The 22,789-nt window shown below is 42.1% G+C and overlaps 1 protein-coding gene across 4 annotated transcripts; it reads right to left on the bottom strand.

Moving 5' to 3' along the window:
• Positions 1–9,024: 9,024 nt before the first annotated feature.
• On the bottom strand, positions 9,025–21,277 carry LOC140361810 (trafficking kinesin-binding protein 1-like). Of its 4 annotated transcripts, XM_072447669.1 has the most exons (18): positions 21,006–21,277; positions 20,741–20,935; positions 18,893–18,969; positions 18,649–18,765; positions 18,477–18,577; positions 18,291–18,396; positions 18,144–18,222; positions 17,939–18,069; positions 17,790–17,864; positions 17,550–17,687; positions 17,396–17,472; positions 16,914–17,147; positions 16,561–16,832; positions 14,874–14,992; positions 13,658–13,868; positions 13,434–13,539; positions 13,203–13,328; positions 9,025–10,592 (listed from the first exon to the last, which is right to left on the bottom strand). In XM_072447669.1, exons 3-18 carry the CDS (start codon positions 18,941–18,943, stop codon positions 10,007–10,009), a joined length of 2,529 nt encoding a protein of 842 aa, XP_072303770.1. In that variant the 5' UTR covers positions 18,944–18,969; positions 20,741–20,935; positions 21,006–21,277; the 3' UTR covers positions 9,025–10,006. The 4 variants fall into 4 exon arrangements, with proteins under 4 accessions (XP_072303770.1, XP_072303771.1, XP_072303767.1 ...); XM_072447670.1 differs by lacking the exon at positions 21,006–21,277 and having other exon boundaries at positions 16,561–16,829; XM_072447666.1 differs by lacking the exons at positions 20,741–20,935; positions 21,006–21,277 and adding an exon at positions 19,596–19,821.
• Positions 21,278–22,789: the final 1,512 nt, after the last annotated feature.

The raw sequence follows: 22,789 nt of genomic DNA, 5'->3' as shown, positions 1-22,789 counted from the left end.
CATTTTGAGAAAGAGCCGTGGAGACGAATGCAAACTTTGTGTTCAAAAAGAGCCGTGGAGATGAATGCAAACTTTGTGTCCAGGCAGAGTGTGAAGTTGAGGGTAGCACAAGGTGTTCCTATGGAGGTTGGCCCAGAGATGAGAGCAGTCGACGATGCAAAAGGTCAGAAGGTCACAATGCTGCTCTGGAGCGATTGAAGTGGCTATACATGGCTAAGTGCTGTGGTTTTGTGTGCTAATGGAGTGCAGCCACAACACACTCATGAAAACAACACGAGTGTGACTGAAAAGTGGTGACATTGTAATGAGCAGATGGTGGAATATCTTCATTCTGGCACCACTACTTCATCTATAGCCTGTTGTTCACTTTGAAGCTCGTACTGGCACAAAACCAAGTGTATGGCAAATACTGATCCATTCTGCATTTCAGACATAGAAAGGACTTTGTAAATAATAAATAAACAATTTTACAGTTCAATGTGACATTTTAGGGCACGGGGAACATTGGAGAAAGTCTGCATCATTTCCAAGTTTGTAATTAGTTTTCTAAAAATTGTTATTCAGTTACTATTCCAAATCAAAATTTAATTTGTGCAGTACAAAATGGAACATGTGGTGTCACTGGTAAAGAAGGAAGTGTTTTGTTTGACGTCAACAATGTTATGAATTATTTTTGGACATAAAAAGATTTGGTTCGAGGCTTTCTGCACTAATACCAAGCGGACTGTTAGGACTGTTAGGACTGTTAGGACTGTTAGGTGATCTACGTGGTCCTCTGCCATGCAAATGAAGGCCCCTGTCTGGAATGAGGTGAAGCAACACTATGTAATTTGACTTCAAAGAATGCAACTTGAAGCATAAAAGACATGTGTCCTTGACACGAAACTGATTTTGAAAAGGAAAGTGTCTGATGCAACAGATAAACCTTCTCCTCTTTATGACAATAGGTAAAGTAGAGCTAAAGCGTAAAAGGTACAACCGCAAAAAGTACAAACAAGAAAGAAAAAATAAAAAGACAGTTTTGCCTCTATATGATCAACATAAACTGTTACATGCAAAACCAAATGGAAAAAATAATAACAAATATAGCCGCAAGCGGCAATGATCGGCCCTCGCCACGCCGCCGCCACACCGCCGCCACGCCGCAAGAGGAGGGGGCGCTAACGCGCCCCAATTGTCCTTTTATTACGCCTACTGCTGAATCTGTGACGCTGTCACATCTTCTCCCCTTTGTTTTACCATCAAAAAGCTATTTTATTTTGAATTCTTGGCAAAATGTGCGGCTTTGCCGCACAGACACCGTGACTCTTTGAATGAAAATGTGGATAACTTTTGATGGTCCTGAAGATGAGTCTCACCAAATTTCAGGTTAATATGTCTAACGCCCTGGGAGGAGTTTGTGAAAGTCTAAAGTGTAAACATGTTCTGGCGATTTCCCCATTGGAATAACATGAAAGGTTTCGGTCATTGTCACGGCAACGCCATAACAATTATGACATGGGTCTCATTGACTTTTTTGATGGGGATGCCAAAATTGAGTTGTGTGTCAAATTTCATATAATTTCGCAAAACTAAACATTTAACCTCCATATAAAATCTGTAGGGGGCGCTGTGGCTCCAAATTAATTTATTTCACTTCAAGTAGGTTTAGGGCAAAGAGTTTAACAACTGATTCTAATTTGACGCAATTCGGACTTTATCTGCGCAAACGGCAGAAATTTTAAATATGGGAGATTTCTGAAATTCTAGCTACAGTTTGCGGCTTCGCCGCACAGAGACCGTGAGAGGTATCAATGTAATTTGGATAAATTTTGATGTCCCACTCCTCAGTAGCATTTTCACCAAATTTCAGCTTTTTAGGGCCAACGCCCTGGGAGGAGTTCGTAAAAGTACGACGTTTGGAAAAACTCCGAAGTCATGTTTAGCCATTTTTGAAGCAATATGGCCGACATTTGGTTGGGCGGACGGCGTTGCCGTAATAATATTTTTTACTTCTCTTGTCACCATCTACCTCGGCGCCAAATTTCATGATTCTACGATCAGATTTTTTTTGGGTCATTTCCCATCTCTCAATGCATTTTTGGTACATTTGGTGGCGCTGACGCGCCAATTTTTTTTATTTTAGAAAAGGGAAATAGCCAGAATGTAGAGAGGCACGATTTTTAGAGGTGTGCAAATTTTTGTGAGCCATATTTTTGTTTCCCATTTTTCAAATATCATAAACTATATATTTTCGGAAAGCGCTCGCGCTTTCCTACCTCATGGTGTGGGTCCCTGGTCACTGACGGGTACTTTCGTTAATTTTGAGTGGGCTCCGCCCACTTTGTGTTTTTGGCCCTCTATACAGTAATAATGTTCAATTTTTGCATTACATGCTTATATGCGCGGAACATGCAAGAGATGGGGAACGTATTCGTGAGCTACTTAGCGCAAATGAGTGCTTTATATGGGGATGACGACCGCTTCGCGGTCGTCATCTCAATGTAAAGTGCTCGTTTAGTGCGCACTTTTGCACGGGCTTCGCCCGTTTACAACGGTAATGTTCCATTTTCCTACTACTAATTAGTATGCACGGGGCGTGCATGAGTGAAGGAGTGCGTTAGTGAGTGTTTTGAAGTGGGCGACCAAACATGCGGGCACCAAACATGCGGGCATAGCCAAACATGCGGGCATAGCCCGCATGTTTGGTGCCCCGTCGCCCCTGGCAAGTACAGTGAACTAGCCCATGCCGAAGGCATGGATCATGCATACTTACTCCTGCTATGACAGAAATAGTCAACAATGAGTGAATGGGCGTAGCCCATTCACTCATTGTTGACAACAGCAGCGCGAAGCGCTGCATTCCTCCAAAAACCCTCCTGGCATCGTCCTGTACGCGAGAGTCCATGCCGCAGGCATGGGCCATGCTTGTTTCTGCTCAAATCAATGGAAGTCTATGGGGAGTGGGCGGGGCATCCCGACGAAATAGGGAGTGACGAGCGCTCGTAATGATGATTCCACCCCATGGCGGCATGGGGAAGGCTTAGAGCTTTCAAACGATGTATAATTTGTTGTTATAGTGAAAACGGCTATATTGTTTTTGCTAAAAATATTATTATTAGGCCCGAGCCCAAGCAGGGCGGAGGGCCTATTGCTCCCGCAAGGCAGCGTTGCAACTGTCTGACCAAACATGCAGGCGCAGCCCGCATGTTTGGTACCCCGTCGCCCCTGGCAAGTACAGTGAACTAGCCCATGCCGAAGGCATGGATCATGCATACTTACTCCTGCTATGACAGAAATAGGGCTACGCCCTATTCACAAATTGTTGACAACAGCAGCGCGAAGCGCTGCATTCCTCCAAAAACCCTCCTGGCATCGTCCTGTACGCGAGAGTCCATGCCGCAGGCATGGGCCATGCTTGTTTCTGCTCAAATCAATGGAAGTCTATGGGGAGTGGGCGGGGCATCCCGACGGAATGGGGAGTGACGAGCGCGTAAGCGCTCGTAATGATGATTCCACCCCATGGCGGCATGGGGAAGGCTTAGAGCTTTCAAACGATGTATAATTTGTTGTTATAGTGGAAACGGCGATATTGTTTTTGCTAAAAATATTATTAGGCCCGAGCGCCACAAGCTGGCGAGAGGCCTATTAATCTCGTAAGGCCGTGCGAAGCACGGCTGCGAAAGTGCGCACGTAGTGCGCACGAAATCGAGCGCGAAGCGCTCGCCCACTTCCAAACACTCACTAACGCACTCCTTCACTCATGCACGCCCCGTGCATACTAATTAGTAGTAGGAAAATGGAACATTACCGTTGTAAACGGGCGAAGCCCGTGCAAAAGTGCGCACTAAACGAGCACCTTACATTGGGATGACGACCGCGAAGCGGTCGTCATCCCCATATAAAGCACTCATTTGCGCTAAGTACCTCACGAATACGTTCCCCATCTCTTGCATGTTCCGTGCATATAAGCATGTAATGCAAAAATTGAACATTATTACTGTATAGAGGGCCAAAAACACAAAGTGGGCGGAGCCCACTCAAAATTAACGAAAGTACCCGTCAGTGACCAGGGACCCACACCATGAGGTAGGAAAGCGCGAGCGTTTTCCGAAAATGTATAGTTTATGATATTTGAAAAATGGGAAACGTTGTTTTCGCATCGGAATATTATTCTTTCTTTCTTCTTCTCGGGACCAACCCCCCTATTTTTCACCCAGTGAACATTGACGAAAAGTCACAAAAATTTGCACACCTCTAAAAATCGTGCCTCTCTACATTCTGGCTATTTCCCTTTTCTAAAATAAAAAAAATTGGCGCGTCAGCGCCCCCAAATGTACCAAAAATGCATTGAGAGATGGGAAATGACCCAAAAAAAATCTGATCGTAGAATCATGAAATTTGGCGCAGAGGTAGATGGTGACAAGAGAAGTAAAAAATATTATTACGGCAACGCCGTCCGCCCAACCAAATGTCGGCCATATTGCTTCAAAAATGGCTAAACATGACTTCGGAGTTTTTCCAAACGTCGTACTTTTACGAACTCCTCCCAGGGCGTTGGCCCTAAAAAGCTGAAATTTGGTGAAAATGCTACTGAGGAGTGGGACATCAAAAGTTATCCAAATTACATTGATACCTCTCACGGTCTCTGTGCGGCGAAGCCGCAAACTGTAGCTAGAATTTCAGAAATCTCCCATATTTAAAATTTCTGCCGTTTGCGCAGATAAAGTCCGAATTGCGTCAAATTAGAATCAGTTGTTAAACTCTTTGCCCTAAACCTACTTGAAGTGAAATAAATTAATTTGGAGCCACAGCGCCCCCTACAGATTTTATATGGAGGTTAAATGTTTAGTTTTGCGAAATTTTATGAAATTTGACACACAACTCAATTTTGGCCTCCCCATCAAAAAAGTCAATGAGACCCATGTCATAATTGTTATGGCGTTGCCGTAGCAATGACCAAAACCTCCCTTGTTATTCCAATGGGGAAATCGCCAGAACATGTTTACACTTTAGACTTTCACAAACTCCTCCCAGGGCATTAGCCCTATTAACCTGAAATTTGGTGAGGCTCATCTTCAGGGGTGGACCATCAAAAGTTATCCACATTTTTATTCAAAGAGTCACGGTGTCTGTGCGGCAAAGCCGCACATTTTGCCAAGAATTCAAAATAAAATTGCTTTTTGATGGTAAAACAAAGTGAGAAGATGTGACAGCTTCACAGATTCAGCAGTAGGCGTAATAAAAGGACAATTGGGGCGCGTTAGCGCCCCCTCCTCTTGCGGCGTGGCGGCGGCGTGGCGAGGGCCGATCATTGCCGCTTGCGGCTATATTTATTTTTATTTTTATTATTTTTATTGTTCTTCTGCTTTTTGAGCTCTAATTTGACCCCCTGAACATGCTCAAAAACTCACCAAACTTTGCCCAAAATTCAGAATCGGCGAAAAATTAGATTTTTTCTGGGCCATTTTTTTTCAGTTAAAAAATGGCGCGACAGCGCCACCGACAAAAGTCAAAATACATTGCGCCTATGGGAGACGCCCCGAGGTCAACTTTGGCGTAAAGCTACGAAATTCGGGACACGCATTCCTCTCGTGAGGACAAAAAAAAATATTATTGTGGCCACGCCCCCAGACTTACCCTATGGCCGCCATCTTCCTTTGAAAATGAAAACACGCGGTGTTAGCCATTTTGTTCACGTCAAACTTTGACGAACTCCTCCTAGGGCGTTTTGCCCACCAACCTCAAAATCGGCGGACGTCCTCTGGACAAGTGGGGCATCTAAAGTTATCCAATTTTTTGAGATACCTTTACCGGTCTGTGTGCGGCGCAGCCGCAAAGTTGGACAACTTATTTTGGAATATTGCAGATCTAAAAATTGCTCCCATTTGATCAAAACGAGTCCGATTAGGACCAAATTTGAATCAGTTGTTAAACTTTCAAGTTTGGACCAGTTTATGATGACAAAATTGAAATGGGTGCGATAGCGCCCCCTACAGAGTTGCCTTTGAGTGAACATTGATGGACAAAAACTGGTTTCACACAAATGTTCTAAACTTTGCCCAAAATTCTAATTTGGGGTCCCGAGCAAAAGGCCAATCAAACTTATGCCTCAATTTTTACGGCGTAGTCGTAGCCATGACGGAAACCTCCCATGTTATCCCTATGGGAAAATTGCTAAATCTCTCGAATATCCACATTTTTCTGTTTCACACTTTAACGAACTCCTCCTAGGGCGTTTTGCCCACAAACCTCAAAATCGGTGTACGTCCCCTAGACAAGTGGGGCATCTAAAGTTATCCAAATTTTAAGGATAACTTTTACGGTCTCTGTGCGACGGAGCCGCAAACTTTTCCCTGAATTCTGACTATTTGGCCTTCAGAGTGGCCTATAAACAATAGAGTTTTTCCAAATGACGTTATATTTTGCACAAAATTCTAATTTGCAATCCTGATCATAAAAGTATGAGAGCCAAAGTCATATTTTGTACGGCGTAACCGTAACGATGACAGAAACATCCCATGATATCCTTATGGGAAATTCGCGAAATTGCTCAAATCACCACATTTTTACGCTTCACACTTTAACGAACTCCTCCTAGGGCGATTGTCTGATCAAACTCATATTTGGGGAAAATCATCTACACAAGCGTTAGCGCCCCCTCCTCTTGCGGCGTGGCGGCGGCGTGGCGAGGGCCGATCATTGCCGCTTGCGGCTATTTTTTCCTCTTATTATTTAGTTTGTGTTATAAAATGTGTTTTTCCCTTCTCCCTACAAACATCTGCGGAACATTTTATTTGACAATCAATCCCTGAACTCTTTTACCTGTGTCCAATATTGATTTAACATGAATAAAATAATAACAATAGTAATGTTGTCATAGAAGATGTCAAGTAGCAACAGTAAACATTATGTCACGATCCATGACAATCACATAGAGTTCTTAGTCTCATTAGTTCAGAGTTCACTCACACCAAACCAGTCGACAACTAAGACACTCTTATACGATCATATTTAACATTTGAAATTCAGCTGTGTGTGTTTTAAATAAACTTGAGACACAATAAAACAAAACCTGTGCACTGAGGCCTTTAGGCTGAGGAAGACAAGGGTTTGTCCACAGAGCAAGTCCAGGAGAGAGAAGAAGCCTGGAAGTGGAAGCTCTTATATGAACAGCAGCAGGGGGAGTTTGCTAAAGCTACTCAGGAGGTACAGGGAGCAGCTCCTGTTGAATCTGCTCAAAGAGAGGGAAAAGCCTGGCATTGAAATTTACATCGAAAACAGATCCAGCATTTCAGGTCTGGACCCAAAAGTCCCTCACCTCAATGACCAGGTGACTCAGATTGAGCTTGGGACACCAGCCAAATGAGTACAACCTGGAGACAGCAACTACCACAGTGTTGTCACGTCACAGTGGGAAGGTTTTCTCCACTGGAGGAGGTTTTGAGGGGTCTTTCTGAGACTGAGGAAGAAACAACAGTAGCAGAGGTAAATGAGGCCCAGACCGCTTGGAAGAAGTCATCAGAGGAAAAAACTGCTGACTACCGGAAAATACAGTGCGTGCAGGCCAAAGAGGTGAACCTTTGAACATCACCTCCCAAACCTCCCAAACCTCCCAAACCTCCCAAACCTCCCAAACCTCCCAAACCAACCTCCTATACCTCCCAAACCTCCCAAACCAAAACTGCCACTTGTGAAGACGACCAGAAGACACCAGCAGTTGAGGTGAAAGCGGTCCAGGCCACTTGGGAGATGACATGGGCTATTGAAAAAGAATAAAGAGAGCTTTGGTTCACTGTTCTGTACTAAATACAGAGAGAAAGAACGAGAGGGAACGAGCTGTGTCTAGTTTGCTCCACTGAAGTGCAAATAAAGAAACCAGCATTATATTAGATTTATAGTATGTTGAATTATTCTTGTTTTTTGTTACTGCTTTTTTCATCAGGAGTTGCCATAGTGAATTTGGTGTAACACTTTGTTAGTTTATGGTTATTCAGATCCTAGTATTTATAAAGCACTTATTAATGCATATTAAAGGTCATAAATGCAACATTTTATTTTTTGAGCTTTCAATAATATTATAACATTGTTTCCTCATAAAAACTATATCTCATTGCATTTAGCTTCAATCACGCTTGTTTGATGAATCCTGTTTTGTTTCTCTCCCCTCTGAGCATCACAAAACACTGATCCAAGTTTGTCAGATTAGTGACATCTCCGGAGATCTGTGCTTTTAAATCACCACAATACTCATTAGTTCTGAGCATTTACACCTCAAATCACATTCATTAAAACTGCATGCTTACATTAGTATGTGCTAGCTATTTTTTTTTAATTTCCCCTTGATAAGTCTCTCTGCTGCCACTAGATGGCGCATTAACACTAATTCTGATAGAAGGTAATGAGTTTGAATAGATGCATTATTTTAGCCTTTAGTTATATATACAATGTTTTTAGAAGCATATTTAAAGTCAATTAATACAAATAATACATAATATGTGTATTTTCATATGAATATGTGAACCAGTACTATAAACAGTATAGGTATAGAAAATGTAGTCAAATTGTATGTGTCTGACGCCCTCTGCCGGCAACAGAAGGAAGTGTTGCATGTTGAAATGATAATTTAGCAGCATGTCAACTAGACACTAACCTTTCGACTGCTCCTGGTTCTAAATTGTAATCTAATTATAGGCCTACTTTGTAATCATAACTGTTAGGCGATGCTATGAAAGGCTTGATTACTTTGTGGGGACTAAATTCATAGGCTATACACACTCCACTCATCGGGACATAACCAGGTCCCCGTGACGCAGGCTAAATAAATGATTACTAGATAAACAACATAGTTTAAAGTTCAGATATAAATTAAAATAAAATCAGATTAGGATTTAGGTTAGGCAAGTAGTGACTATGGTGAAAGTTTGGATCAGTTTCCAAGAAATCTATTCCCAAAATAGACACAAAACCCATATGTGTGTACTCTATATATACTATATCAATGTTGTGGGCTATAACAAGTAAGTCATGGACATTACACATAAGTATGTTTATAGATGTTATTTATTTTTGGAAAAAAGTGACAACAGGCTCTCTGTCTTGAAATTACAGATCGTTACAATAGCAGAATTTGTTCCTGCCAGGATTACATTGGTCAATATATACAAATATACAATGTGTGAAACAATAGAAAACTTAACCTAACTAATAGAATAAAATAAATTAAGGAGAAAAGTGCAACATGTTTGCAGTCTTTACCTGCACATACCCAACTCAGAACATGAACAAATGGTTCAGGCACTATTATACTCCACATAGTCGCCAACCCTCTAAACTCAGATGAATTTGTCTAATAAGACAAAGCATCGGCAAATAGACTAGGGAATAAATAAAACCATATGGAGGACATATTCTTGTTTTTTTCTTAACATTTCATCTTTTTCTGTCATATATAATATTTAATGAATGCTCCATAAAGGGGACGGATGTGCCTGGACGACAGAGAGTAGAGTTTTTAATTACCGTAAGTAAAAAAGGAATGGGAGTACTACATCTAACCAGCAGAGTCGGACTCTTGAAAACGTCACATGCTCGACTTAAGGGATATAAAGGGAATTAAATATAGTTTACCTCTACTTTCTGAAGGCCTTACCTCAATCAGTGCATCACAAGCACAATGCATGGGCTGATGACATTAGGTTGTCAATTATGACCAAATCTACCCTGGCTGGTCAGGCTACCATGTTTGTACCATGCAAGAATGTTCATATTCAAAGCTTTGTGAAATGCGAGGCATATCTTTACTAACCTACATCTTGTATGTTAAATTGAACTTTAATAACGTGGCTCTACTACAAATAATAGTGCAAAGGTATGCATGGATTGATCTGCATAAATATGAGCTTTTAAGATGCTCATTAAGTAGAGCTAGAGTCAACATTTGTTTGATAATGCCGTGTTTTAGCAAACATTATGAAGAGTGATGGCTTTATTGTGCCTGAGCTCCAGACGACCTGAACAGCCAAGACTACTCCTGGGGCCCTGGGGCCTTCATGGCCATGCTGGCTCCAACCATAGCTGGATAACTTCGGTTCTTCCTCATCCCATCAGGTCCAAAAGGAGAGCCGGATCTGCGCAGCCCGCCGAGAGGTCCCAGGATAGGACCAGAACTAATGGCTCTGCCTCCTGGAGCACCAGACACACCAAGCCGCTTCACTTTGTCCAATAGGTTTAGATTGTGAATTACACTGACATCAGTCTGGCTTTCACAGTCTCTGCCTCTCTGCCTCCCTCTCAATCCTCCAGTCACCTCCTTCAGAATGGACCGCGCCGGTTTGGATGCCAGGAAGTTGTCGTAGGATGGGCTCTTTAAGTCAAATCCCGTGGATGTGGAGGTGGTTAAAGCTGCCTGTGGCGTGAGGGAGTTGGGAGGTGTAGAAGGCTGCAGAGAATTAGGCGTGGCTGTTCTGTTTGGAGCGACAGAGGTACTGAATAAGACCCCTCCTTGGCCATACTCCAGACCCTGGTTATGATGGTACATAGCTGCTGAGATCCCTCGTTCCTGGAGTAAACGCACTAACCCCAAGGACATGCTGGTGGTGCGAGTGGCCTCTCTGTAGAGATAATAAAAGAGATAACCCCCATGAAAAAGAGTGGGAGCATCCAATTAGAAAAAAAAGGAAACTTATTACAACTCCCTTGAATATACCACCAGTTGTTCCACTTAAAAAACATGTGGCCTTCCGAGTATTACTAGATCTAGTAGAAAAAGCTTCAGTTGTAGTCATCTGGACTCAGTTAGAAAAAATAGATGTTTCGACTCTCATCCAAGAGACATTGTCAATAACAGAATTTAGGTCGAGAACTCCGATATTAATACTCTTCTGTGGTAAGACCCGCCCATTGGGCGGAGCCTTCCTGAAGTAGAAAGAGTTGTTTGTTTCAACAGAAACTCCCCCCTTGTATCTACCGAGCTAGGCTATTCAGAATCTTAATGGGCTATTAGAATCCTCTTTGTCTTTGTGAGACCCTGGCTCAACCACCCTGAGTACCTGATTAGCATCTAAATGTCCTGGTCCTGGTCCTCTACCTTTCCAGGGGTTCAGTATAACATTATAGATACCAGGGAGATTGAATCTTAGTCCTCCATTCCTGTATAAAGAAGGTCTTTCTTTTTTAACAAAAATAGCTTCCTTGACTCCTCTTTCAAACCATCTTTTCTCCCTGCTTAAAACCTTCACCTCACCGTCTTCAAACGAGTGATTAGAGGCTTCAAGATGGAGATGCACGGCACTCTGAGGTCCTGAACTTGTATTTCTTCTGTGCTGATAGAGCCTCTTGTGTAGAGGCTGTTTTGTCTCACCTATGTAACGTTCTTTACAGCTTTCTTCACTGCATTGGATCGAATAAACTACATTGCTCTGTTTTTGAGTCGGCAACTTGTCCTTAGGGTGAACCAGTTTTTGCCTTAAAGTGTTTCCTGGTTTAAAATAAACAGGGACTTAGTGTTGTCTAAAAATTCTCTGCAGTTTTTCCGACAGGCCAGACACATAAGGGATAGAAACACCCTTCCTTCTCTGTTCAGTTTCCCTTTTGTCCTACTTCTTGGTTCTCTTCACTCTGTTGAGAGCCCAAGCGGGGTAACCACAGGCTGAGAGGGCATTTCGGACATGTTTTTCCTCTTTCTTCTTGCCCTCTGAGCTGGTGGGCACACCTTGAGCTCTGTGTTGTAAGGTTCTGATCACTCCCAGCTTGTGCTGTAGTGGGTGGTTGGAACCAAAGAGCAGATACTGGTCCGTGTGTGAGCCCCGCTTGGGCTCTCAACAGAGTGAAGAGAACCAAGAAGCAGGACAAAAGGGAAACTTAACAGAGAAGGAAGGGTGTTTCTATCCCTTATGTGTCTGGCCTGTCGGAAAAATTGCAGAGAATTTTTAGACAACACAAAGTCCCTGTTTATTTTAAACCAGGAAACACTTTAAGACAAAAACTGGTTCACCCTAAGGACAAGTTGCCGACTCAAAAACAGAGCAATGTAGTTTATTCGATCCAATGCAGTGAAGAAAGCTGTAAAGAACGTTACATAGGTGAGACGAAACAGCCTCTACACAAGAGGCTTTATCAGCACAGAAGAAATACAAGTTCAGGACCTCAGAGTGCCGTGCATCTCCATCTTGAAGCCTCTAATCACTCGTTTGAAGACGGTGAGGTGAAGATTTTAAGCAGGGAGAAAAGATGGTTTGAAAGAGGAGTCAAGGAAGCTATTTTTGTTAAAAAAGAAAGACCTTCTTTAAACAGAAATGGAGGGCTAAGGTTTAATCTTCCTGTTATTTATAATGGGTTACTGAACCCCTGGAAAGGTAGAGGACCAGGACCAGGACATTTAGATGCTAATCAGGTACTCAGGGTGGTTGAGCCAGGGCCTCACAAAGACAAAGAGGATTCTAATAGCCCATTAAAATTCTGAATAGGCTAGCTCGGTAGATACAAGGGGGGAGTTTCTGTTGAAACAAACAACTCTTTCTACTTCAGGAAGGCTCCGCCCAATGGGCTGGTCTTACCACAGAAGAGTATTAATATCGGAGTTCTCGACCTAAATTCTGTTATTGACAATGTCTCTTGGATGAGAGTCGAAACGTCTATTTTTTCTAACTGAGTCCAGATGACTACAACTGAAGCTTTTTCTACTATGGAACTCGCCTGGACGAATGAGGGATTACACCGACATTACTAGATATAAACCATAACAGGACAATTCCAGGTATAAACCAGCTGTACAATAGGAGAACATCATCTAAACAAAAGGAGGACAAAAATGTGGATGTTAATATATTAAGCAACTGCATTTAATCTATGAACCACCAGTGCTACCGTTTGAGAACAACAACACTGACTATAATAACTATAATAACTAAAATAGTATTAATAGTATATTTTATGTACTGGAATACTTTGGTACAATCCCTCATTCGTCCACGAGTAGTCGAGGTTAATCGAGAGGTAGAAAGGTTTTCCCCTGGACACTGTTTTGAACCTCTTGATTATTTCTTTGCAAACACCACTGAGAAACACTGTTTTAGCATAAAGTAAATTCAATCAGCTTTATGTCAGATGACCTTCTTGATGTAGCTTTCCACAATCATTCATTCTTGGGATCAGTACAAAAAGTACATAGGTATAGCTGCTGACTCTCAGTGACTGGATATGTTACTAAATAAGTTAGTCACCTGAGGTTAGTGGAGGATTCCGATGGCCTGAGACCGAGTCTGCGCGAGGTGCAAGGTGTTACAGCAGGAGTCCCCAACAAAGAACTAGTCATTACACATGAAGATGATGATGGGACTGGATTCAAACTAAGAGGGGAAAAATATTATTTTAGCTTTAGTACTATAATACAGTTACTAAATCCTCAATATTCAAATTAGTTGGTTAATCTTTTTTTTCCAATAGTGAAATACCTTGGTGTGACCCGGGTTTGCTCATCAGTTGGGTGAAGGATCCGACAAGTCGTGAAAGTGTAGGTAGAACTGGTGTGGGCCATGCATTTACCCGGATAGTACACAGCTGGAGATCCAAACCCAGGCACAACATTATTAGGATTAACAAAGCACTTTGTTAAAGCACATAACACAGGCAAGTACAACATTAAATCAACTGGAATTATGTTTAAAGAAACCCTTACCCAGACCATCAGTGTTGCTAAGGTGTGGCGACGGTGATGGAGATGGTGGTGACGGAGGAGCCAGGCTGGAGGCAGGCGAAGGTGCCTCACTGCTGCTGGAGGGAGCAGAGGTGGTGGGGACAGCAGGAGAGGCAGCGGCTGAGGAGGTGGGCAGGTTCTGGAAGTACTGCTCCCCAGGCTCATCCTCTTCAAAGGCGCCCCATGGATACGCCTGCACAGAGCACAGCATACATGAGCACCAGGTGTGAGTGACTCCTGCTGTACAGGGAACTATCATTAAGGGGGTCGCTCACAGCCAGTACATCATGTTCTCTTGATAATTGTTTCAAAGGGGGGAAAAAACTCTGTCACCAATGATACATTCAACATGGCAATAGAACAATAAAGAAAATGCATGGTTGACTTGATCCATCCAGACTGATCCGACTGAAGTAAATTAATACATTTAGTGTTTTCCACCGGAGAGTATCTTTGTGTCAAAATGAAACTGCTGCATGCGGTCTCATAATAGCTTATTTCTTGTCAACATAGAAGTGAGTGTGCTTGGGTGTACATGTCAGAAAAATAATGCATGTGAATATTAACAATGTGCCAAAGAGTTTGAGTTTTGAGAGCTTATTATTATACTTTAACCATGTGCAATACTGTAACATTCATGTGCAATTACTGTCATACTTTACGCAATAATGTCACACTCTTGTGCAATATTCCGACGCAATGTCATAGTCATGTGCATAGAACTGCTGTAAATAAGAGTGTTTACCTTACCACTATGATTAGTATAATTTTGTCCTATGTTAGCTTATTTTTATTTCTATTTTATTTATTTTTCTATTTTTTTTATTTTTTAAATTATGATTATTTTTTCTCTATTCCCTATTAAGAATATGAGAGGTTCTGTACATAGGTTTAGTTTTGTTTATAAAAAAAAAATTCTATTAAGAGAAAAAAATTCTTCCTTTCTTCTGTATCTACTTGTGTTGCAGCACCAAAATTCCTCAATGTGTGGACAAATAAAAGCATATCTTACCTTATCTTATCTTATTAGAGAAAGTTACACAGATTTATAAACCAACTGCCGGCTTCATGGTGTGAAAATCAGGTACGGTACCCCGGCTTTAACCCATGTTGCAAAAGTCCAGGAGCAAAGGGCTTTAAGAATTACAAATTTGATGAAGAAAAACAAACAAGACATGATAATGGTTATCCTTCACACCTGTTCTAGCTCCAGTTCCAGAGGCCGGTATCCTTTAGGAACCACTCCTGGCCTGGCATCGAGTATCACCCCGAGATGAGGCTGTGCCAGCTGCTGCCAATGATGCAGGGTAGCAGAGCCTGTGTGGGGGAACAGTGAAACAGCTCAATCCAACCACCTCATTGAAACATACATTAAAAAAGTCTGATCCAAAGAAAAGGTTATGTTGATATACCTGGTCAACTCATTATAGTGTCCTCCAATTGTTTATTTCATGGCAATTATGATTGTGTGTACAAGCAGAACATGAAAATGACAGAGAAATGTTTGAGAAAGGTGAAAGCACAAAAACAGAAAGATATAAAATAAAGTATGGGAAATGGAAAGAGAATGCATTAAGAGTTTTATTGTTCAGACACATGAAAATAAGAATGTGAAATAGAATGAGGCGAATGAGTAGAATACATGCACAGCAAAATATGTTTTAACATGTGGAAAAGTAAATACAAATCAACAAACAATAAAAACAGGATGAAAATGATTATATACAGTACAGTACATAATACTACCAGCAGGTGGCAGCAGAGGCCTACCTCAGTTCTAGTGACTTGTAACACCAAACTTTAACTATCCTAGGTGTACTGCTAAAAGTACTATGTTATTTGACTCCTTAACAATAGTCTATTTTGACAAAAATGTCAAAATTGTTTAAATGCTAATAAATAGGGGAAAGGATGTGGTAAAAATGTAAAACATAAGAATTATATCCATCCATTTTTTCTACCGCTTGTTCCCTTTTGGGGTCGCGGGTGACTGGATCCTATCCCAGTGACTTCGGGCCTTAGGCGGGGTACACCCTGGACAGTGGCCAACTTGTCGCAGGGCCAACACAGAGACATAGACATAACAGACAGTTCACTCTCACATTCATTCATTAGGGCCAATTTAGAGTCACCAATTTTACCTAACACATGCATGTCTTTGGACGGTGGGAGGAGCCGGAGAACCCAGAGAGAACCCACGGTAACACGGGGAGAACATGCAGACTCCACCCAGAGAGATCATGTGATGTTGGTCTGGTCCAGGAATCGATCTCCTTCTTGGGAGGCAAGAGCGCTAACCGCCTTTGCCACCGTGCACCCTAAGAATTATGTAACTGGTTAAATAGCCAATAAATCCCAGGGTGAAATACTTTATTAATATGATTTCTGGTTTTTAAATCTAATAGCTTCTCCTGCCCACAGCAAGTACAAATCCATAACGTTTCTGAGCAGCTTAAATACTGTAAGCCTTGGGGGTGTTGGTGCCTAGAGCCAGCCTCTGGGCCGTGTTTCTCTGTAATAAGTGTGAGGAGAGGTGAAGCTGCCTGACTTGTGATGGTGCATCAGAGACCAGAAGGAGTTAAAGAGCATGAGTGACAGGGGGCTCTCATTCTTCTCCTGAGGACATTTCTTCTTCCTGCTCCCTGCTCTGTCCCGGGCCCAGCGTCTGCCTCTCTCCCGCTCTATGCCAGCTGCAGTCTTCCTCACCCAGCCCCACACTCGCGCCCTGTCCCCTTCCACTGTAGGCCCGTGTCTACTGTCTCTTCTACTTACTCGCTCAGCCCCCCCTGTGTGCCTGCTGGCTTTTTTCGTTCCAACACCTCTGTGTCTTTCCCCATCCCATTTCATGTCTGTCTTGCTGCTCCTCCCACTCTCATTTCTCTCACCTTCAAGAGGTTTCACAATCTGTAGTTTGTCAGGGAGGTAGGGCCCTCTAGAGGCCCAGAGTTGAAGGTTCCCCAGGGACATGATGCTGTCTGAGGGTATGATTGGGGTCTCGTGCCCCAGACTGCTCCCCCCATGCCCCCTTCTGCGGCGCTCTCGCTCATCCTCGAAGTAACACCTCTCACTCAGATTGTTCTGCCGACGCAGGGACAGTCTTCTCAGAGCCAAGCGGAGCTCATCTGCTCCACTGGCCTTCTTCTCCTGACGTATACTGCTGAAAAGTACATGGATGAATGAATGCATGAGTACTATTATGAGCATTGTGTGAAGACGTGACTGAATCTTAGAGTTTTACCTGTCCTGGTTTTCTGCGACCTCCATGAGGATACTCTGTGTCCTGTTGTCCATGACGTTGCTGTCAGTGCTGTACATGGTGGAGCGTGGCGTAGTGTGCCCACTGGACAGAGGGGATGTGCGCGCTGACAGAGACTGGTTGGATCCTGGTATGTTGCTGGTTGGGGTGAGGGACCGCTGTCGAACTGTCTGATTCACCGTCTTTACAGTCTCAAATACTCGCTTACGATGACACCTGCACACGAAAGACAGAGAATCAGAATATTATTTATTCAACATCTACATACATACAGTATTTCTATATATGTAATATTTAAGTAAGTATATTTTGTAATTTGTTCATATAGCATTGTCTTGAATATCACTTCCTCAAGGATAGAAAGTTTGGCCATTTGTAAATAATTTTAGAAAAAGGTTTTTTTTATAAAGAACGCTATTTTTACCTTACCTCTTTAGAAAATATGAGAACAGATAAAGTCTTACTTCTGTTCCTCACACTCTGGATCATCCATGCTTAACTCCTTCCTCATTGTTCCTTCAATTTCAGCAGCCAGGGAGTCCTGCAACAACACAAGAAGACAGAGTACATTTAGAATGGTGTTGTAAAAGCCTTTGCACTGCAGCTCTCAGCACTGACCATCGGGTACAGTCCCAGAGGATGGTAGCGGCGTGGAGTGCCTGCTTGGTAGTTTCTGTTGCGCAAGTTCTTGAGCTCCTCTTGAGCCTCATGCAGCATCTCAATACACTCAGAATATTTATCTTCAAGCTCCTGAAGCTGGAACATGGAAACACATTTTGTTTTACTATTCCAGTCAAACATTCTGTGGAACCCCTTGTGGTCTAATCATTCCTTAATCAAAGTGTGTAATCAAGATACCTCTAGTGTGAGCTGCCTCTGTGCATCCTTAGCTGCAATCAGGTGCTGAGAGAGCTCTTCGTTTTCCACAGCGTACTACACACAAAGAGAGCCATGCACATTAGCCACAAAGACAAAAGTATTTTAGTAACTTCAAATGCAACACTCACAGATTTGGCTTTCTTTTGCAGATCAACAATCTGTGACAGAAGGTGTGTGATTTCCTCTTGCTGGCGAGAGGCATCGTCAGTCTTTCGTGCCAATTCTTCAGCAATTGCAGAGATTTGGAGACTGGACAATCCTAAAACAAATCATGGGAAGTGAAAAGACTGCCTAAATAAAATGGCATCATTAAATCAAACAGTAAGTGCTTACTGAGTTCATTGACACAGTCATTAACCAGCTGTTGTTCCTTTTCTTCATAGGTTTCAGTCTCTGACTTCAAGTGGCAAGCCTACATAGAAACAATAAATCATTAGTTCACTTATTTTAATGTGTGTCTGAAACTGTATGTTTGTTCACCTCTGAGCGCAGAGACAGGTTCTCTTCCTCCAGCTCTTGGAGTTTTTGTTGCAGCGTGTCACTTACAAAGGCTCCTGATGCTGCCTCGCCCTTACGCTTCCTGCCCCTGATTAAAGACACCAAAACATTTAGCCTGAGAATCTCAAATGTGTGAACATTTAGTTAGTTTGTTTGTCTGAAACTGACGTTGGCGAGCTGCCTGGTTCATCTTCACTCTCCTCTGCGGCATTGGTGTAAAATTGCAGAAGTTCATCCTTGAGATTGAGTTCATGATGTAACTGGGCGACCTGAAAATGTAAACATGTATTTAAGACTTTTTAACCACAGAATTAGTAACATGAAGACACAAACAAAGCACCTCCTCTGTGATTTGTGCCACTTGTTCCTCCAGATAGTCATTTTGCTCAGTCAGAGCTCGGTTCTTCTTCAGGAGAGATTGCCCAATTTTAGCTGCCAGTTCCAAATCTCTCTCTTTCTGTGGTCACATGACACAAACAATGTTTCAGACACAAAAGATGGACCATGCATTTCTTAAATGTAGATACATATTTACAGAATTAACAATTCATTTGATTGCATATCAGATACAATGAATGAATTACCTCCTCCAATAGTCGGGTAACAGCATCAATGTCATTGTAGGTCTTTGTCATCTGCCCCACTCTGTCTGCACACAGCACTGTAAAAACACAAACAAATATGGTCACACGTGCAAAAACAATTATTTCTCAGCATATACATTCTTGCCAAAACCAATTTCAGTGTTACATTCTCTAAACAATCGGGTCACTTCACAATCAGGGGCTCAACATACAAAAATATACAATTATGCAACACAAAGAGTTCAAATAAAGTCACTTGCAGAGGTTACTGACGGTTTATATTTACATAAAGCTTCAATCACCAATCTCCCACTGAGCGCAAAAGGGTCAAAGTTAGAGGGCAAAATGAAGTTTCCATGGCGCAACGCACTGGGCTTTGTTTCCCTGAGGGGATAGTGCTTATTGGCAGATCACATCAATAACTTTCTGTGAAAGGCTACATTATGATCAATACATACATAGTAATCCTGTTATTATAACAACCTAACACCAATAGCTAAGGCTAATAGATATTACCAGTTAAATGCATAACAACAAAACACTTTTTGTTTTGGTTTTACATTTTCTGAGCATGCGAAAACTGTTTTAATTAAATTGAATAAAAGTAAGTTACAAAATATAGTAAAGTCAGCTGAAAATGCATCCAAATGTAACAATTACAAACCAAATTTGAACCAGTACAGCACAATTCACACCTAGTTACCTTTCTTGTCTCCATCATCAACCCAGTTATGCAGCCGTCTTTCATACTCCATTATCAAGTCCAAACTGACCTCATTGTCCATCTCTTCCATTTCCTTTCACTCCGATTGTAAAAATGACAACTAGGCCAAAATGTCATGCACGCCCTTTCTCCTGTGCAGAACTATAACACAAGGTCTACTACACACAGCACATCAGCCTCCCACTTTCAGACCTGCAAACCATGCATGGGTGGTTATTACTACTAGATAGGTCCGTTCCCTAGCAGTCGATGAGCTGCAAATGGATAATGTGATTTGCTGTGAAAAGCAGGGGTCAGCCAATCGAGAAGAGGGAGCTGTATTTTGATCAGTCATGTTCAGTTCATCCAAATCACCTCTTCAGAACCTGTTTCTCTCTCTCTCCTCTGATTACCATCATCCTCTCTCCTCTCTGTGTTCTTAGTCCTTCCACCCATCACCCAGCTGTCTCACCACACGCACACATGTATTTGTGATCATATCTTCTGGTTCTTGAAAATTCCCATTCCTTGTAGCACAAATGTAAATATGTATGCGTGTAAACCAGGTGATTGCAAAAAAGAAAATAAACTTTTTTTTAACAAATTTAAAAAGAGAGAAAGCAAACAAGTATCAGAAACTGGGTCCCCCTTTTGCAAAGAGCCTGCACTCACATCCTAACCTAACCAGTCAAAGGATAAACCAATTTAACACAGATAAAATTGCTACATCAATATAAAATGCTGTCTGATTATTATTTGATATAATTCAAAAGTATTTTCCATTTAATTGAATATAGCCACAATGGAACATAGCTTCAATCAGTATTTGTTTTCTGCACATCCATTATCATAACAGATTAGAACACATCTGTTTGATGAATGAATGTTAAGAGTTCTGTTTCATCGTGCTCAAAGCACTGAATGATCGTCTGTGCACATGCATATGTTCTGGGATTCATAGAACAATAGTTACATACATAGCTTTTGTTTTATTATGCTATCACATAACAGATAGCATAATGTGATCATTTGAAAGTTACACAAGCACAAACTGTCAAAGCCAATTCTCAAACTCGTGTTTTCATACAAAAGACAATCCATAAAGCATATTTATAAATGGCTGACAGACAGTCTTTGGGACTTACAGAAGTATTTGAGAGTTTCTTCGATCTGCTCGGAGGTCAGGTCCAGGCTGGCCTCTGGAGCCACGAGTGGTGTGTGCAGCCAGTCGTCATGGTCGTATCCATAGACGGTGTCAGCCCGAAGCCGATAGACAGGGAGCTGCTCTTCCAGAAGACTGATGATCTCAAACTCAGGCAGGTCAGTGCTGTTGCACACATCTAGAGGAAAAACAGGTCTAGATCACGTCTGACACTTGTTATCCGTGTTATTACAATAATGTCTAGTTACCTGTAAGGGTCTCAGCATCCCTGTAGCCAGGCACTGCTGGGAGTGAGTCCACCTGGCAGGGCTCCCCTTCACTCACATAATGCTCTTCTTTGGTGAGCCGCTGCCCCTCAGAGTCTGGGTCTGGATCTGGGGGCAGTGAGGGGCTGGAGGAGGCCAGCTTTGCTCACCTCTCACAGCACTAGAAAGACATGGGCCATAGGCCTCTGGAGCTGCAGCTCCACTAGACAGCACAGCCAGTCTGGAAGTTAAAACAGCAGCCTGCAAGAGACAACACAACAAATGTGAGTCCTAGTCTTTTTGTTAGAAAAATACATTTTCCATTTATGAATTCACATACGGCGAGACACTGCAGGTGAATGAGAAAAACAGACATAAATGTAAGACAAAGAATCTAATACACGTTTTTCATCATATAATGATTTCATATAGAAATAAGGTATTTTATGAGTAAAAACTGCCATAAATTAAAGCTGAAAAATTGACCAGGTTAACTGCCTGACTGAAAATTGGCCTAAAAAGTTAAATTTTGCCTCCTTTTGTTGGACATAAAACTCTAATAAATGTTGTAGTTTCCACATGAAAGGCAATATGTTGATGGAGAAAACTGATCAAAAAACTAAAAAAGTAAATGAACCAAACTGCTATTATACTTATGACACTTTCTCTGCTGCTATTTTGTAAGCATGCTGCTGTCAAAATAATTTTCTCTACTAAATACTATTCATTGTGTGCCAGAGCAGTACATTAATCCAACACTTTCACTGCTTAAACTGGTGTTTCACCAGGACAAATGGAGTATTGAATTCATCAGAGGAGTGATTCTGAAGCTAGATCAATATGCAACTTTCTGAACTCCCAAATATTGCAGGAATTCCATTAGCTGTATACGGTAACTAGGGACTGAGATCATCCATAATTTCTCACAAACACATGATATTCATGATAAGCAAAGTGAGTGAAGCATCTTGTCCCGCAACACTGGAAGTCCTACAAAAAACACGGTCACTAATGGAAACTTTACTAGCAACTTGCACTTAGTAACATCTTGGTTACCTGCATGAATCTTATGAAATATATTTAAATGACACTGAGGGATTTGTAGCCTATGTATGCCTTGCTCATGGTTCAGTCTGCTGAACAAAAGACTGCCTGTGATCAGGATATAAATGCACACAGATGGATGTGACTGCAAAAGAAACCTTTTGTGTTCCCATCATCATCATCTTCTTCATCATCATCATCATCATCATCATCAAAGGTTTGTTGGAACTTGGAAGACTTCATCAAGATCACACAAATGTTATGGAACTAAATCAAAGGTCACAACAGGCCTGCACATAGGATCATCCTAAAGTCGGCCTAAGGCCTAAGTATAATGTAGCATATGTGGCCATTACAGGGCTTCAGCCAAAGTAATCTAATTGTATTTGCCATAAAGTGTGACAGGCAGATAGAGGGTGCGGCTGAGCTCCATCAGGGATGCGGACTTGCCTCTTCACTGACACATGCTCTTGTACAGTCAGCTGACCTTATGTCATTACAGTGATGAAATCATTTAGGCTAGTAGCTTCAAAAGTAGCAGATGCCGTCCCTTCCCTCACACACTCACCTCTCTGAGGGCCACAGAAAGGGACCGAGTGGACAATCGACTGTTCTCTTTCCGTCCTGTAAACGAGAGTCCTCTGTCCCTATGGGTGACACTAGGCCTGGTGATGGAGGGCGGAGATGCTGATCGTGGATCGAAGAGCACTCGACCCCAGCCAAGGATGTTTGGCTGTGTTATG

Source organism: Eucyclogobius newberryi, unplaced genomic scaffold, assembly GCF_026437365.1.
Source record: "Eucyclogobius newberryi isolate DKJ021-1_F unplaced genomic scaffold, fEucNew1.0.hap1 SCAF_16, whole genome shotgun sequence".
NCBI lineage: Eukaryota > Metazoa > Chordata > Actinopteri > Gobiiformes > Gobiidae > Eucyclogobius > Eucyclogobius newberryi.
This window is presented reverse-complemented; position numbering and strand designations above follow the sequence as displayed.

What these genes read in the sequence shown, in the direction of transcription:
- LOC140361810 (XM_072447666.1), bottom strand. Translation starts at nt 19,686, where the DNA reads ATGGAAGAGATGGACAATGAGGTCAGTTTGGACTTGATAATGGAGTAT. An exon ending in CTCTGGGACTGTACCCGATG is followed by an intron (nt 17,473 to 17,549) that starts GTCAGTGCTGAG and finishes GTGTTGTTGCAG; the next exon opens with GACTCCCTGGCTGCTGAAAT. An exon ending in TAGCAACACTGATGGTCTGG is followed by an intron (nt 13,540 to 13,657) that starts GTAAGGGTTTCT and finishes TTGGATCTCCAG; the next exon opens with CTGTGTACTATCCGGGTAAA.